The 17,825-nt window shown below is 50.9% G+C and overlaps 1 protein-coding gene across 3 annotated transcripts in view; it reads right to left on the bottom strand.

The window, feature by feature from the left end:
* Positions 1-528: 528 nt before the first annotated feature.
* SH2D4B (SH2 domain containing 4B) overlaps positions 529-17,825 on the bottom strand; it is a 51,844-nt gene continuing 34,547 nt past the window's right edge. For 2 of the 3 annotated variants that reach the window (XM_040970339.1, XM_040970338.1), the window contains exons 5-8: positions 15,020-15,236; positions 9,624-9,748; positions 3,422-3,642; positions 529-961 (exon numbers count right to left, since the gene is read on the bottom strand). In XM_040970339.1, coding sequence (XP_040826273.1) covers positions 869-961; positions 3,422-3,642; positions 9,624-9,748; positions 15,020-15,236 — 656 coding nt within the window. In that variant the 3' untranslated portion in view covers positions 529-868. The remainder of the gene's footprint in view (positions 962-3,421; positions 3,643-9,623; positions 9,749-15,019; positions 15,237-17,825) is intronic. The other variant, XM_040970340.1, reaches the window with a different exon arrangement.

A 17,825-nucleotide genomic window follows, 5' to 3' on the forward strand; every position in this document is an offset into this window, starting at 1 on the left:
TTCAGTTTCCCAGTCCTTCCGTCTCCTGCCTGCCAGTGAGCTCAAATTCCAAAGGGCCGCGCGGACAGAGCTAACCACTGGAGTACCCGCAGGACCTCAGCCACGCCCTAGATAGTCAAGGCCACCTCGGGCATCCACAACCTTCTCTTGGATTTGCAATTCACCCGAGGTCCTAAGACACTCAGTAAGAACACATAAAGCACTGCCTCACTATTACAAAAACAGGGCGATAATGTGATTTGAAGTGAGAGGAAGGCGGAAGAAGGGGCGTTAAATACAGAAGGCAGGGCAGCATCAGTCATTTGTCCTGGATGCTGGGACTCCAAATACTCAGGTAATTCCCACAACAATGTCAGTGTGGGTGCTAATGAACACCATGAACCATGCGGCACCAAAGTTCTCCAGTTAAACCCTTTGAAACCCTTTCTTTGCTTATCATTGTGCTTTAATGGAGCAGGAAGAAGGAAAGAACTAATGAAAGACATTGTTGATGTTGGAAACTTTCAGAAGCTGATTCATTCAGCAAACGTGTAGTTAGGGCTCAGCACTGAAGTTCTTCCGGGTTATTCCCAGAGGATTGATGCCCTCTGAGAGCTCAGTTCACAGTGGCCTGGACCAACAGCATTTGCATGAAATGAAAGAGTTGCATCAACCCTGCCTGAGCAGTTTCTGTCCTGACCACCAGGGTGGGACCGGCGGCACACACGCCATATAGTTCTCCCCTGAGTCCTAATCATCGACTTGCTCCTCTGAAGGGTGCTGGATCTTCTCAAAGGCCACGAGGAATCAATCTGGTAAATTCTGAATCAGAATTCATTAAAGGATTCCCAAAGGAATCCAACGGATAGAGTGAAAAAGAAAGAAACAGTCATTCAAACAGCAGATGGTAGTCTGGCGGGCTGTCCCTCTGGCCACAGGCTTCTTGCAGCAGCTCTCCTCCAGAAACGGTGATGATTTCTTCCTGAAAAACAACCAAACAAAAAAAAATTCACTTGGAATCAAGAAATGGAAATAAGCATCCACCAGAGAGACAGGTTCAAGACCAAAACATCAGGTATCTGTTCATAGAAATTGCTAACACTGATGGGGAAAAACATTCCTTTTAAAATACATTTATCTGGGCCTGGCACAATAGTCTAGCACCTAAAGTCCTCTGCCTTGCATGCGCTGGGATCCTATATGAGTACCGGTTCATGTTACAGCTGCTTCTCTTCCCATCAAGCTCCCTGCTTGTGGCCTGGGAAAGCAGTTGAGGATGGCCCAAAGCCTTGGGACCCTGCACCTGCATGGGAGACCCGGAAGAAGCTCCAGGCTTCTGGCTTTAGAATGGCTCAGCTCCAGCCATTGCGGCCACTTGGGGAGCGAATCAGCAGATGGAAGATCTTCCTCTCTGTCTCTCCTTCTCTCTGTATGTCTGACTTTCCAATAAAAATAAATAAATTTTTAAAAATACATATATTGAAGTTAACAAAGTGAAAAAGGAAACCCATGAGCAAAGCAAAAACTTGAGGAATCCTTGGAGGGTGAGGGCGGTGGAGAGAGACTATGGGATGAGATTTTCAAAGTTAATATGGGCCCATATTAACAAACGGGGGCCTCCCCCAACCATGAAATAAGGAAAGCACGTGCCTTCCTGGGAGGCCAGAGCCCAGGGACCTCAGACCCATCCAAGGCAAGAAAAGCTCTCTGCTCACAACTCCAGATCCCACAGCATGCAGAGAGTGGATTTGGGCAATAGAACCTGGCTCCCAAAGTCACATGGGAAATTAAAACTTGGAAGATCATTTACATATTTATAAACATTTAAGGAAACTTATAAACTTTTCAGTGAAAAAGTCATAATCATAAAGGAAAGATGCCAACCTCAACAGTAAGACTGACTCCCAAGAATCTATTAACTCCACTAACCAAACAACAAAAACAGCCTTTAAGAGGGGAGTATTAATCTCCTCCATGGGATAAGAAGTTAAGTCATCCATGAAACAAGATTGGGCTCTAATAAGAATGTAAAAAGAGCCAATTAAGGAGCCTGGAAATGGAAAGTACCATCATATCCATGAAAATGAGAAAGTTGAGGAATAGTACTGGAAGCAGAACGGCCAAGGTGATAAACAGGTTTCCAGAAGTAACCCACGTGGCTATAAGCAATGCAAAGTCTCAACATCAGTGGCAATCAGAGAAATGCAAGCTAAACAACAGTGAGCTACAGGGTCTACTCAACTGATGGGGGAAAACATAAATGACTGCAGCAATGCGGGGACACGCCCTCACCGAGTGGGACAGATCTCGAAGCAGGGACATGCTTGTGGAGGGCAATCTGACAGATCTAAGTAACACGTGCATGCTCCCCTCTCCAGCAATGCCTGTTCAAGGGACCCACCTAAGAGAAAGACCCCCACAGGCATCCACAATGGCTTACCTAGGGGAGTCTCTGCAGCAATTCTGGGCTGTGAAACATGGGAAGCCACAGAAGTGGGCAGGTGGCCCTCAGACCTAATGGTCAACATGTTCCAGCAATACCAGCACTGCTGGAAACCCATAGGCCGTATCCTATCCTGGGCACTGCTCAAACTGGGAGTGGGCAAAAGGCCGTGCAGGCAATGGTGCAGCCACAGCACAGGATCACGGAGGGTGGAGAGTGGTGAGCCAGAAGCTGTAACTACAGAGACCATGGTGGAAGCCTAGCACAAAAGCCCAAGACTGGACCAAGCACGATAGCATAGTAGTTAAAGTTCTCGCCTTGCACGTGCCGGGATCCCATATGGTTGCCAGTTCTAATCCCGGCAGCCCTGTTTCCAATTCAGTTCACTGCTTGTGGTCTGAGACAGCAATTGAGGACAGCCCAAAGCCTTGGGACTCTGCACCCCCACCTGGGAGAGCTGGAAGAGCTCCTGGCTCCTGGCTTTAGATTGGCTCAGCTCCAGCCGTTGTGCTCACTTGGGGAGTGAACCATTGAACGGAAGATCTTCCTCTCTGTCTTTCCTTCACCTCTGTATATCTGCTTTTCTAATAAAAATAAATAAATCTTTATTTTTTAAAAAAAAAAGCCCAAGACTGAAACTCACTGGAAGGAGTGACACAAGCGACTGCGAAGGACGAAACAGGTTCCAAACACAAACAATAACATGGATCTGTAGACTAGTTGGCAACACAAATTAGAAACTGGCCCTAGGGGCACACAGCGTGATGGCCTAGTAGCTAAACCTTTGTCTTGCATGTGCCAGAATCCCATATGGGTGCTGGTCCGTGTCCCAGCTGCTCCACTTCCCATCCAGGCCCCGGGGGCAGGATCACAGGTGTGACTCAGGGGATGAACCAGAGCTTGGCCTCTGTCGCTCAGAGCCTGCACCTGTTCTGGCTCACTCTGCAGTTCTGGTTTGCACCTCCTCTCTCCTCCCACCCAGCACGCCTTGGGGGCCACCTTGTGGAAGTCGATGAGATCGGAGAGCGTGGCGTGGCGGTTGGCGTCCACCCCCAGAAAGCTGTAGAAATCCCCAGAGGCATCCACCAGGAAGTGCTTGAACCCCTTCTGCAGGCGGTAGGAGAGGGTGTACCCCCAAATCTTCTCGCTGACCCTGACCAGAAACGCCCCCTCGGCCATGTTCTCCAGGAGATCTTCTGCATATTCTCGGCTGATGATTCCTGACGGACAGAAGAAAACCGATTAGAAAGTCAGCAACGGCTTCTGTCTGCGCCTCATCCTGCAGCATCTCACGGGTCAGGAAGGCACTGGCCAGCTCCAACCACAGTCCACAGAGAACATACCCTGGCCCCCAAACAAGAGCTGGGAGCCTGACGGCAGAGCTTCTACTAGGAGCTGAACTGAGTGTGCTGTTCTTCCAGTGACGCCACATTCACTGGGTGAGCAAGGAATGACTGACGAGGTGGAACTCTGCTTTCCCAGGGCATAACCAGGGAGCTGGATGGGAAGTAGAGCAGCCAGGACATGAACTGGCTCCCACGTGGAATTGCCTCACTTAGAAGTGGAGGATTAGCTGGTCTAGCCAAAATAAATAATAAATCTTTAAAAGAGTAACATGTTGGGCCCATTGCTGTAGCCTAACAGCTAAAATCTTCACTTTACACGCACTGAAATTCCATATGGGTGCACTCATCCCAGACAGTTTCTAGACAAGGACTCAAGGACTGGACACAGGATTCTGCAAGGGCTGTACTGCCCAGGGCCAGGCTTGGCTCCAAGACCCCCAACAGCCTGACCAAGGTGTCCCCTGGGCTACACTCCTGCTGTAGGCTCTGCCTACCCCTCTCCTTCCATCCCTCTCTCACCATGTCAGAGCCGCCCCTCATTCTGAAGGGTCTCCCCACCCCTGCAGCCTCTCGTCTCGGCCCTTTCTAGGGTTTTCTGCCCACCAGTCATTTGTGCTTCTGCCTCCCTAAAGGCCTGGGCTGACCTAGCATCTCCATCTGTTCACACGAAGTGCCTAGGAAGGCAAGGAGCATGTTTGCCGCAGGGAGCCACAGCCTGAACCCAAACCCCAAGTCATGGGTCTGACCCAGCAGCAGCCCGGGAGGGCTTCCTCGATCCTCCCTGAAGCCTGCTTTGCCATCCTCATCTGTTAAGTCATGCAATCACACTTATAAAGGGACTTGAGAATTAACACACGCGTGAAAGTTCTTAGCAAACATGACTACATGCAACAACATAGAACTAAGAAGGCATGATTGCTTGTGTTCAATCCATTGGGAATCCCACACATGTTAGCAATAAGGCCAGCATGCGCAGGTACCAGTGGCCATGAGTCCACCACCCCACAACCCAATCTCCTCAACCATGGGCTGCTGAGGGAGATGTCCTCAGAGGTGCCCCAGCCCCGGTCCCTGCAGCCTAATGAAGTTGGCTGGGCTGCTCCCGGAGGCGCTGAGGGTGACTCAGAAGGAAGTGTCTATAAAGTCTGCATTCTCTGCTACACTGACCCAGAAATCACAATGGTAACGTGGCGTGAGGCCAAGCTAATGCAGCCTCCCAGCTCAGGATGCAAAGAACACTTCCCAGAAGATCCAACCCCCAAGAGGTGCGAACAGGAAGCTTGCAAGGAGCTGCTCTGCCTCCTTTGCCCCCTACACGTTGCCCCCTCCCTGGACTGTCTTTCAGGCAAGAGGGCGGAGTTAGCAAAGATCAATCACCCTCCAGTCACCCCACCTCTGCCTCTTAAACAAGCTCCACCCTCCTCAACCCTCCCAGCTGGGCAGCAAATACAATGGGCAGGATTTTGACGACTTTCTAATTCCACCAACCACCGAGGCTGGTGGAGGGATAACAGAGTTTTTTCACAGCTGCCTTGTGGGTCCTTCCTTCCCAAGAGCATCCGGTATCAGGAGCTTCACATGCTGAATGCCTAAGGGAATGTGTGGGCCAGTTACTGATGAGCAAAACCAACTCTTGCCCCCAAGACTTGCTGCGTGTAGAGCAAGAACTGTGAGGATCCTGCCAAGGAAACCTGCTGCGGCTGACCCACACGAGCCTCCAGGGGCAGATCAGCTGTAAGGCTGAGCACAGCATAAGAAGCAACACCACCAGGTCTACTAGTTTGTGTTGTTTCTCTCTCTCTTTTAATCTTTTATTTATTTAGAATGCAGAGACACAAAGACAAAGATCTTGTACCCGGACCTGGTGCAGTAGCCTAACAGCTAAAGTTCTCACCTTGAACATACCAGGATACCATATGGGCACCGGTTCTAATCCCAGCGGCCCCACTTCCCACCCAGCTCCCTGCTTGTGGCCTGGGAAAGTAGTTGAGGACAGTCCAAAGCCTTGGGATCCTGCACTCATGTGGGAGACCCAGAGAAAGCTCCTGGCTCAGCTCTAGCCTTGGGACCCTGAACTCAAGTGGAAAACCGGAAGATGCTTCTGGCCCCGGGCTTCAGATTGTCTCATCTCTGGCCATTGCAACCATTTGGGGAGTGAACCAGCAAATGCAAGATCTTTCTGTTTCTCCTCTTTCTGTAAATCTTATCTGCCTTTCCAATAAAAATAAACATATACTTTTTTTAAAGTCAGAGACAGAAATAGACAGAAGTGATTTTAGGAAACTAAGGCCCAACAAACAAATCAAGGGCCTTGAGAAGAACGGAGGAGGGTGCACCTGAGCCCACCTGTAGATGCCTGGAGTTCCTCCGAGACCACACTCAAGGCCAGCCAAGTAGCTGCAGCAGCCCCAGCCAGGCCAAGATGGTGAATAGACACTCATGGGGGGCCGTATTCCCTTCCCACATAGGGGGAAGCAGTGGCAGCAGAGGCAGAAGGGAAGATGTGAACTGGCCTAGCCGGCAAGTCCAAGTTTACTGTCACACTACCAGCATCAATACTGCTGCAGGCAGGCATCCAGCACCCAACTCCCAGTATTTCTGCACCTTTCAATCCTAATCCTGGGGGGGGGTCTTTCTGACACCTCCCCTAACCACCTGTCTGGATTCCTCATGAATGCCCTCAAATAATACCAACAACTTCAGGTTCACCAACAAAATACTTACTCCACTGATGCCAATCGGCAGCAGCCCCAGGAAAGGGAAGGCACTTTATGCTCTCAAAGGACCTGGCGCTCTAATGGACCCATAAATCCTCCTGTTAGCAAATCCTCCAAGCCGACCGAGGCCTCCATGCCCAGCCCCTCCTCTGCCTCCGTTCCATTCCCTGAAATCATTAGCTCGGAATTGAACCTGAGTAACCAAACGAGCTCTTTTTATTTCTCTGTTAGCATTTCACCCTGGATAGGAAGAAGCCAAGGCAGACCAGCCACGATGTTTTCCTTTTTATGGGTCTCAATTTATCGGACATGCATATTTCTTCAAGCTTTCACCGCAGCAACGCCTCACCAGCTGACAACTCCTCCATTACCGCTTCGCTATTTCTCATTCATTTTTGTGACTTCCCTTTCTTATTGCCAGGCTTTCCAGATGATATCATTAAAGAGGTTGGAAGCTCTTGGATCTCAAAGGTGTCTCAAAGCATCCTAAAGTCACAGAGATGGTGACGAATGAGTTCAAATGCCTTCATTTTTTATCACTGCAAATGAAACTTAACCACAGCTAACTGCTGAGACAAGGGTTTCTCAGAACGGACTTATTAGCTCTAGATGTGTTTATGCACGAGAGGCAGCATCCACGCCCACGGCAGTCTGCTCCAAGCAGATGTGCCGGGTTGTAATCATTAATGTCATTTCTGATGGGGATACAGGAGGTAGCACCAACCAGCCAATGACCCGGGCACTGGCTACACGGAGTCCTACGTAGCACTTACTACACTGGGCATATATACTGATGGCGTGGCCCTTTGCTTAACGTCACTCCTGCTGATTACACTGGCAGTTTCACGAGAGCAGAGATCATGCTATTTTTCTCCCCATGGTGGCGATGGCCCATGATATTCAGTCATCTTCTGGTATGAGAACTGTGACCTTCTCTTAGGAAGCCATGTGTGGAGTCCATCTGTGCCATAGGGTGAATTCCACCCACCGCCCCTGCTATAGTTTGAATATGATTTGATCCCCTCAGACCACACAGGACTTTAAACCCAAGAATACAACACAGTTCTTCCTAGGCGAAGAAACTTGGCCACTCTCCATGTGAGAGTCTTTCCCTTCCGTTCTGCCATGCATCACGAAAAACTTGGTCACTAAATAGCTCCACTCCGCGTGTGAGCAACATCCCCGCATGCTTGATTGGTGCAACTGTCAGAAGATTGCAAAACCGGTTACATAAATTGTGAGATTTAAATCTTGCTTCTGTTTGCTTGGTGACAATACAGAAATTAACTTTTTCTTCCCCCATCGCAGTAGAGAATAAAGCTGAAGATAAATGAAAACACCTCGGCTGCACCCTCCCCCTTAGTTCCTCCACATAAGCAGGCGGTTAAGCTGCACGATCTATTCTAAGATTCCAGCAGCCTTTGCTGGGTAAGGGCCATGCCCACAAATGGCCCATGAAGACTCCACTCCCCCAGCTGCCTGGGGACTCTGGGGGTCCAAGCATCTCACCCACCTGTCTATTTATTCAGCTGGGTAGAGCCAAGAACATGCAGGAGCTGGCCAGCCGGGAGAGAGGCAGTGGCCACCATTAGGGCAAAAATAGGTGAAGACAGAGGCTGAACAAGCTCCCAGGAGACTAGCAGGAATGGACCGGAGACAGGTGACAGTCAGGTGGGAGTTGATTTTGGCAGTGCAGATCGGTTCCAGCCACAGGGTCCCAGACAAACCCGAATTCTCTACTGCTGAAAGGGAAAAGCTCTGGGAGCAAAACCAAGATGCACTTTATGCAGAAAAACCAGCAGGTTGGGCCAGGCTGCTGCAGGATGTGCAGCAGGAAGGATGTGTCTCGGAGCAGACCATCCCGGATTGGACAGCATCCCCACTGAGCTGCCAGCTGCCCAGACTCACGTGACCAAGGTCAGTGAAGCACCCTCGAGTCTGATCTGTACTAGGAAAATTGCCAAAACAAAAAAAGAAAAGAAAAGAAAAATTGCCCAGCTGGTTAAGAAACTCACAAGTCAAGACCAAGTGCTTGTCTTCATGGGCTCAGTGTTGGGGTACTTTTCTGTACAGCGGCAGCCAGTCACACAGAGGGAATGAGTGGCCAGCGGCCAGTCCTATATCCCTGCCCCACGTCTCTGCTAAAGTCACACCCAGTTTCCCGTTTGGGGAATGTGTGTGTCCGCAGCACTGGACTGCAACCCTGAGTCTTGAGATCCCTTCTTGAACTTGTCAGTCCCTTGGTGACCCCCTACACTTCCCCTTTTGGAGTTTCCCTGCTCTTATCTGTGAGATGACGACTGCGATGCCGAGGAGGTCCCCAGCTCTTACGTTTGGTCTGGATCAGACCCTGATCTCTTCACTCCATCAACAGATTGCTTACAGGGCCAAGGGTGCACCTGCAACAGAGCCTACCAGGGGCCAGGGTCTAGGGGTGCAGGCTCAGACACAACAACGAGGGGCCATCCCACCTGGAGCTTCTGGTCCAGTGAGAGCTCACCGTCCTATGGGAACAGAGGCAAGGTCTCTCGACGCCTTACAGGAGCTGCTGGGACCTGAATGTGTCCCCCAAAAGCTTACACATGAGATCTGTAATCTTGCCACCCTCCAGGCCACTCACTGTTAGCAGAGACTTTGATTCCCCCCCTCCAAGATGGTATTTCAGGCTAGTAACTTGTTCTGCCCCGCCATGTGGTGCTTTCTGCAACCAGGTGGCGCAGCACGAGGCCCTTGCCAGACGCAGAGCAGACCCAGTGCTGTGTTCTTGAACTTCTCAGCTTCCAGAATCCTGAACTCAATCAACTTCTGGTTTTGCATGAATGACTGGGTCACAGGTGTTGAATTGGAGCAACAGGAAACGGATTAAGCCTGGAACCGCGGCAGCCACAAAGGCCACGTGGTGGCAGTAGAGGGCAGAATAACACTTGTCCCCTGCACAAAGAGGATGGCCCCAGGCTCACTCCTGGGCCCTCCCTTCTCCCAGATCCCACTCCAAGATGCTGCGGAAGAAGCCCAGAGAGGGTGCGGCCTCAAGTTTCTACCTCTGACAGGAGCAGTCCTTCAGAACCCACAACCCAACCCAAGAGAGAGGCGAAGATGCAGCCAACACCTGCCCCAAGGCCTGGAATGGGATCCTACCATGAAACCAGGGGGCAATGCCCCTGCTGTTCCTCTCAAAGCCAGCTCGGCGAGGCAGCTGCTCCTCCTTGAACCACCGGATGATGACCTCCCTGGAGACAGGACGCAGTGGCCGCTCCCAAGTCCTGCCGAGGAGAGAGGAGGAGAAGAGTGGGAGAGTCAGGGATGGAGGGAAGAAGGGGAGTCGGGGAGGGCTGCTGAGAAAAAGGAGTGTGCATCACGTCCAGAGAGAGGACTCAGTGAGCCCGGGTACTCCAAGGCCCTTGGCAGGCTGCAGAGCACCAGCTGTCATGTCATATTCCCTCCCCGCCCTCAAAACGCCTGGCAGGTAGGAGTGAGAAGAGGCTAGGAGGGGCTATCTGAGAAGGGCCATGGGGGAAATATGCAGGGTATCAGCATAGCTTCCCAGGCATTGGTGAGGCAGAATCAGGACGAGAGAGAGAGAGAGAGAGAAAGAGAGAAACTTCCACCTGCAATTCCCATGAGGTCATGGGCAGACGAGTCGGAGAAGGGGGCAAACAAAACTGCAACTTGGCTGAGAGTGGACAAGGGACCAATAGGCTGAAGATTCAGAGAGAGGTGAGGAGGAACACGGGAAGGGCAGGAGAGATTAATTGAATACTTTTTTTTTTTAAAGAAACATCTTTTATTTATGATGTAAGCTGCAAATACGCAGAGTGACATACAGACAGATTTTCCATCCACTGGTGGGTTCCCCAGATGGCTGCAGTGGCTGAGGCTGGGCTGAAGCCAGGAGTTTGCAACCCCCCTTGGGTCTCCCATGTGGGTGGCCGGGACCCAAGCACTAGGACTCTCCTCTGCTGCTTTCTCAAGCACCTAAGTAGGGAGCCAGACGAAAAGAGAAGCAGCCAGGCCTCAAACCCATGCTCACTTGGGACGCTTGATCGCAGGTAGCAGGTTACTACACTATACCACAACACCAGCCCCCAAACAGATTTTTTTTCCAGTATGTTTTCATGTGCACCGAGACTGTCATGGCTTTGTGTCTGAGCTATGGTTCTTGAACTCTACAGAGTGGCCATACAAGACCCCTGCTGGGGCTAGGGCTGGGTTGTGGCGTAGCACACAAAACTACTACCTGAAGCATCAGCATTCAGCCACCAATGCCATCCTGGCCCCTGGGGCTCCATCTTCAATTCAGCACACTGCTAATGACCTGGGAAAACAGTGAAAAATGGCCCAAGTGCCTGGAAGACCCAAAAGAAGCTCCTGGATCCTGGCTGCAGATCAGCCTCGCTCTGGCCATTACAGCCATTGGGGGAGTGAACCAGCGGATGCAAGATCAATATCTTTCTCTCTCTCTGGCTCCAGTTATCCCTCTCTGTGTAACTCTGCCTTTCAAATAAATAAATAAATAACCTTGGGCCCGGCGCAGTAGCCTAGCAGCTAAAGTCCTTGCCTCGAACACGCAAGGGTCCCATAAAGCACCAGTTCATATCCCAGCTGCTCCACTTTCCATCCAGCTCCCTGCCTGTGGCCTGGGAAAGCAGTCGAGGACGGCCCAAAGCCTTGGGACCCTGCACCCGTGTGGGAGACCCCGGAAGAGCTCCTGGCTTCAGATTAGCTCAGTTCTGGCCATTGTGGCCACCTGGGGCCACAAGATAAATAATCTTTAAAAAAACAACAAACAAACAAAAGAGACCCTACTGTTTTTGCATTACACTAAGAGTCTGACAGTATGTGACACATCACAGATCCTCCACTTCTGTTGGATATCCTCCATCTGTTGGATAAATCCATGGTACAGCTGCACTATACTGATCTACGGTTGGGAAATACAACCTCTGAGCAACCAGGGTCATGACCTACCTCAAACACCCACGACCTCTTTGGTGTTTCCAGCTGAGTGACAGGAACCTAGTAGATGCTTATTTTGTCCTTGCTACCCACCTCATCATCCTGGCATACTGAGTTCACCACTGTTGTCGCTTTCTGTTTGACAAAAGAAATGCCAGCTCTCCTCTCTGGCTGCCCCCAGCCAGACCTCTGAGACAAGCTCAGCTCTGCCCTGCAAGCTGCTTGTGTGTTTTACCTGCCCTAAAATGAATGCATTTCACATGCACACATCCAGAAACGGCAGTTGGATATTATATGTTCCAGGAAGGACGTTAGAATAAACACAGAGGGGAGCGGTGTTGTGGCATAGTGGCCTAAGCCACAGCCGGCAACACCAGCAACCCAGACAGGTGCTAGTTCACATCCCAGCAACCGTAGTTCCAATCCAACTCCATGCTGATGTGCCTAGAAAAGCAGCAGAGGACAGCTTTCAGTTCCTTGAGCCCCTGCACCCACATGGAAGACCTAGAAGAATCTCCTGGCTCCTAGCATCAGCCTGGTTAAACCCTGGCTGTTATGGCCATTTGAAGAGTGAACCAATAGATGGAAGATATCTTTCTCTGTCTGTCTGTCTGTCTGTCTGTCTCGCTCTCGCTCTATATTCCAAGTAAGTAAATTAATACTTTAAAAAAAGAAGAACCAGAGTCTCCTGGCCCGGGTCCTTGGGCCTGCTTGTGCAATGGGTGCTGGGTCTGTGAGCCCTGGGGGAAGTGGGCCCAGTAGGGCCCAGATCACTTGGCGTGGGTCCTTGGGCCTGCCTGTGCGGTAAGCCCCTGGGTTGGGGGCAGCCTGGTGGGGCCCGGATCACCTCACCCAGGTCCTTGGACCTACCTGCACAGTGGGTGCTGGATCCATGAGCCTCAGGGGCAGCATGGGAGGGGAAGGTAAAGGTCCAGCGGGGCCCAAGTCACCTAGCCTGGGCCCTTGGGCCTTCCTGGGAGGGCTTGTCCTCCTCAGTGCAGGAAACAGAGCAGTGGACAGCAGGCCCAGATACACACAGAGAATATGGCAGCCCATTGGAGCCTGCAGAGGACATCTGGTGCCATGAAAGAGGAAGAACAGAGGAAATTGAACAAACCCAGCCAAATGTTTGACAGCAAAAATCGAGGTGAATGGAAACTGTAAGGTCGACCGTGCCAGCCTTCAATCAGTGAGATCGACAGCATTGCAGAACTAACAAAACCACTCGGGCAGACCCCTCGGAGCAAGCACTACATCAGGACCTGCGTCGACAATGGGGTGGCCACTGCCCATCCCCAGTACTGGGGTGGTTGGGAGGCCGGGTATGGCTTCTCCCCTTGTCTCTTCCCCCGATACAGGAAGAAGAAATAAAATTTGAAAACAATGATAACACGTACTTTCCCCTAACCCTTAATCCTTCCCACTCTGATCAACAATGTAAACATCTTCAAAAATAAAAATTTAATTTAAATGAATAAGGAAGAAAGGAGGAGGTGAGGTTCTATCGCATATGTTATGGCCCCAATCTTGTTCTCCAAGGGCTGTCACGTCTGCACCTCTCCAGACTCGGCTTTCACCCTACAACCCCACAAGGGGCCTTCTCCCCAGGACCTCCCCATCTCCCCGTGGTACCTCGGATGCCTTTCCTCTTGACTAAGCAGCACCAGGAAGCCCTGCCCCACCCAGCCTCTTCCCCTGCAATTGCATTCCACTCCTTCCACCTCCCCCCACAAAAAAAAATCCCTGTGCTCAGGGGGAAAAATCTCTTCAAGTTTCAAAGACTCAGGCTCCTTAGAAGGCAAAAGGGAGGTTATAAATAACAGCCAAGAAAGCTTCTTCCCGCTTCTCCCTCTGTTTCTAAGCAGTGAATTTGAATTTGTGCCTCAGCAGAGAATTTTTGAGCAGGAAAGTATGATTTCCCAGAATGTAAATGCTAGGAGAGGCACACTTGTGTTCACCCCACAGCATAGACAAGGGTGTGCTGGGCACAGCAGGTGCCAATGAGCTGAGAGCATTAGCTCAGGGCCGCCCGTCCTGTGGGGCGACCACAGGAGGAAAGCAGAAAGTGACTCTCTCCATGGCAGGGTGTACCCCAGGCCCACTGTGAAAGCCACCCTTCCCACGCTGCCCACACACAGCCAGCCTGGAGCTGGGTCGCATCATGGGTCATGGGGCTTCATCCTGTGAGTTCCACAACAAAGCACAGGCTTTCTTTCCGAGCACAGAGGGAGCAGAAGGCTTTTGCAATTATGCACTAAAATCCAGAAACTGTAGGGGAAATCTGGCATCATTTTAAAAAGAGAGAGAGAAGATATCAAGCATTTTTGCATGCCTGAAAATTCCATTCCAAAAGTCAAAAGAGAGATGACAACCTTCCCGGCATTTAGGGAGTTCCTGGATAGCAATAAGGGAAAGACCAGCCCATAAAGAGAAATGGGGCAGGGGCAAGCAGACAGATAAGGAAATCGCAATGGTCCTTTAGCACGTACAAAATGCTCAGGAGTCTCCCTCCTGAGTAGAAACGCTCTAAGATGTTATTTCCCACACAGAAGTCTGTCTTTCGTGTAGTTAGGCTGAGAGGACCCCCGCCCCACCCCAGTTGGCACCATCACTGTCGGAGCCAAGTTGATGATCACTGTAAGAATTTTCAATGTACACCTCCCCTGACCCAGCTACTCCACTTTTAGGGATTTCTTTTGCAAATAATAGCTGTATATATGAAAAGTGAAAGGCTGCTCCTTAAAGACACTGTTAGTGATAACCAAGGAGCTGGAATAGCATTGTTGTCCATAGACAAGAGTTTTTGATATACAATCTATAGTATATCCATACAGAACACTCCACAGCTATGGTTAGGGGGTGCCAGCGGGTATGCAAATCCCACCTCTGGCCCTTGCTTAGGGCAGTGGTTGTTCAGTACTAACAGAGGGAGAAAAGACAGGACAGGGAAGGAGACGAGCCAGGATAGGCAAAAGATAGAGAAAGGTGGAGGTCAGAAAGGTTTCTAAGGACCTCTTGACCATCAGGGTTGGCAGTCATGGACAGTCACCTGAGTGACCTTGCCCACTGAACCCTTAGGGAGCACAGACGTAAGGACCCTCCTGCCTTCAGTCACTGTTCTGCAGCCCTGCCACTGGAGCTGGGAATGATTCCGGCAGTACCTGTGGTTTCAAAAAGCTACAAACCCTGGTTCTGGTCATCAGGCCACATTCAAGTCATTTGAGGTCTGTCACTGCAAGCTCTGAACCTGGGGGGCATGAATCTTTAGGAGTGCATGCCAACGTGTCCACAACTAGGCACGCACATTTGGAAGAGAAGAAGGTATCCAACATTGCTTCAACTCCAAAACTGTTAAGAATCTCCCAACTCCCAAGTTATCAGAGCTATCCAAACCTACCCTATTTTGTCTACCTCCTACCCCTTTATACAAACTGGGTACACTGACTACCACAGAGGAGAAATGAGTAGCCTTGGACTTGGCAGCAAGTCAGGGGCGTAGCCAAGACTGCAATCCCATGGTCACTTGCTCCTGCCCAACGCTCCGCCTCAGCCATGCTGTCCCGCATCCTCCCACTCACCTATCAGGCACCGCAAGAGACAGGGGCGGGCCGGGGCCTGGGAGGTGGTGGTAGAATCTGGCTTCCTGCTCGTGGCTCTGGCCCAGCTCCTGGAACATGGAGCTGAGGCCAGCGACTGTCCCCTTCTGGATGGCACGGAGTGAGTGGCGCCGGTATTCATCCCGGGCACGCTGGGCTCCACGGCTCCTCTCCTCATCAGCTGCCTTGGACCTGCGCACTGGCAAAGCAGAGACAACGCCATCACTCAGACTCACAGCCCAGTCTGTGTATTGCACAGACCAGGACCGGGGACGGGCAGCACATAGATAGACCCCAGACTCACCCAGAGACCCAGGACACTTACACAGAGTGGGCCAACCCTACAGGGGCTGCATGGACATGCAGAGACTGGCACTCACAGGCCCAGGCAAACCCATCTCTGGTGGAGGTACAAACATTCCCAGCAGGGTCAGGTTGTCTGGTTGTTCCTGCAACCCCATTCCAGGATAAGCAAGCAATGTTTGGATGGAGATTTCCATCTCCATAGGTCCTTCTTCTGGGAGTACCCTCCTCAAAGCAGCTTCTCAAACTCTATGCTTCGTCACCAGGCTCCAATGCACCTGCCAGGGTCGTCAACCTCTCCAAATGCCAACACTGGTCACCCATGCCAATCACCCATGCTGATCATGCCCTCTCTCTCCCCAGGCAGGCTCTGAATTCTCCATGTGTTTATCTACTTTGTCCAACTGCCCACTAGGCCCTATCGCCAGTCCTGCTCCATAAGTGAGGACCCCCACACCCTGGAACATTACAAAGTAACCTGCCCAAAGCCAAACCTAAGCAAGGGAATACACAGTGTTGGAGTCCAAGTATGCTGGCTCCAAACCCCATACAGCCCTTTCCACCACACACAGGCTCAGTTCACTCCATGAATCTGACACCAGCGCTCTTTGCTACAAAAAGCCGAAGAAGCGGTCTGTGCTGAGGAATAGCGAGGAAAGCCGTTATCTGCAGCACCACTTGAGTCTCAACTACTCTGCTTCTAATCCAGCTCCCTGCTAATGCAGCAGGGAGTACCCAAGTCCTTGGGCCCCTGCACCTACCTGGGAAACCCACAAGCTCCTAGTGCTTTGTTTTGGATGAAGCTAGGCAGTTGTGGTCATATGGAGAATGAACCGCCAGAAGCAAGATGAAGGACTCTCGGACCCGCTCACTCGCTCACACGCTCACACGCACTCTCTCGCACTCCAGCTCTGCCCTTCAAATAAGTAAACTACAATTTTAAAAGTAATCAAGGCCAAAGGAGCCTCTAACCTGCTCATGTTACTCCTCTGGAAACTGAGGCCCCAGGAGGATGAGCAACTTGTCCCCCTGGATCAGCGGCCAAGTTGGGCCCGGAACGACACTTTCTGCTACCGCAGCATGAGTGGCGGGGAACACTGGTGTCCTTTCCTTTCTGAGTTCCTGTGACCTTGAGCGCTAACGGGTGTGAGGTGTGCATCGTGCATCAGGGGCTTCAGAGGAGGGGCCTCTCAGACAGGTGCATCCTTCAGAGGCAGGAAACACCTGCTGGACACAGGATGCAAGCAGCAGAAGCCAAAAAGCAGGTGTTCCAGGCAGAGGAAGCTCGGATGTGAGGCCCAGAGGCAAGAGAGAGCTGAGCTGGCCCTCTTAGGTCAGAGCCTGGAGGAAGGGGCTAAGAGGGGCTGAAGAAATAGAGACGATCATTTAGGAGATCAATAAACCTTGGCTTATGTGTTCTAATGCTTTCCCAAAAGGCCACTGAAAGCCCCTGGAAGGTTTTAAAGGGAAGATCAGGCTGCTGCAAGGGGATTTGAAAATGTTCATGGAAAAAAAAATGTGCATATTGCCCTAAAAATGATGCATGGATTCCAATTCATTTTTTGCACCAAAATAAATGAATGTTTTTTGATGTAGCTTTTAATTCTACTTTTCCACGCACCTTTAGAAGTCCCCTCACATTTGTGTTTTTAAAACACACATTGTTCCACTACATTTGGACTGAATTTGACAAAAACAAAGAAGGAAAGCAGAAATTCAGGCACAGAGCAAAGGGGACAAGAGAATGTCAGACAAGGGGTGCACACTCATGGAATGTTGAGACTAGGCTGGGCGTTTAGTGCACCAGCTAAGACCCTGTTGGAGCTGTCTGCAGGCTCTTCCGGCTTTTCATCCAATGTCCTGCTAAGGCATATCCTGGGGGGCAGAAGACAATGGCTTCAATGGCTGGGTCCCTGGCATGCACGTGGGAGACAGCATGGCTTTTGTGCTCCTGGCCTCGGGCTGGCTCAGTGCAGACTGTTGCAGGCTTTTGGGAAGTGACTCAGCAGGTGGGACACAGATACTTCCTCTTTCTGTCTGTAACTTTCAAATAAAATGAAAATAAGTTTTTAAAGGAGGTAGAATCCTCACAACTCAGTCAGTTTTTGCATTGGCAGCAAACAAAATGAGAAATTGAAATGACAGTGAACTTTCTGCCCCTAACAGAAAACTACACATCAAGTTGAAGAAGAGGACTGAGTTCGGGGCGTTTGAGAAAGCATGTCCATGGGAGTCCAGCAGGAAAGGTCCAGGAGTCACCTGCTCCTCGGGGTTCCCTTGGCCCGGCCCCACTTCCTTGCCCGGGTTAAAAAGAGTCAGTGCCTGCCAATACAGGATTTGGACCATCCAGCTGCATCCTGCAGAGGAGCTATGTGCCTCCAAGCAATAGCAAATGGTGGTGAACAACACCTGAAAAATGAGTGAATAATCCTACAGTACAAGAGAAGGCATCAGGAAAGATTCAGATTGTGCACATGTGTCAAGG

Source organism: Ochotona curzoniae, unplaced genomic scaffold, assembly GCF_017591425.1.
Source record: "Ochotona curzoniae isolate NIBS_2020 unplaced genomic scaffold, NIBS_Ocur_1.0 scaffold_4763, whole genome shotgun sequence".
Classification (NCBI taxonomy): Eukaryota; Metazoa; Chordata; class Mammalia; order Lagomorpha; family Ochotonidae; genus Ochotona; species Ochotona curzoniae.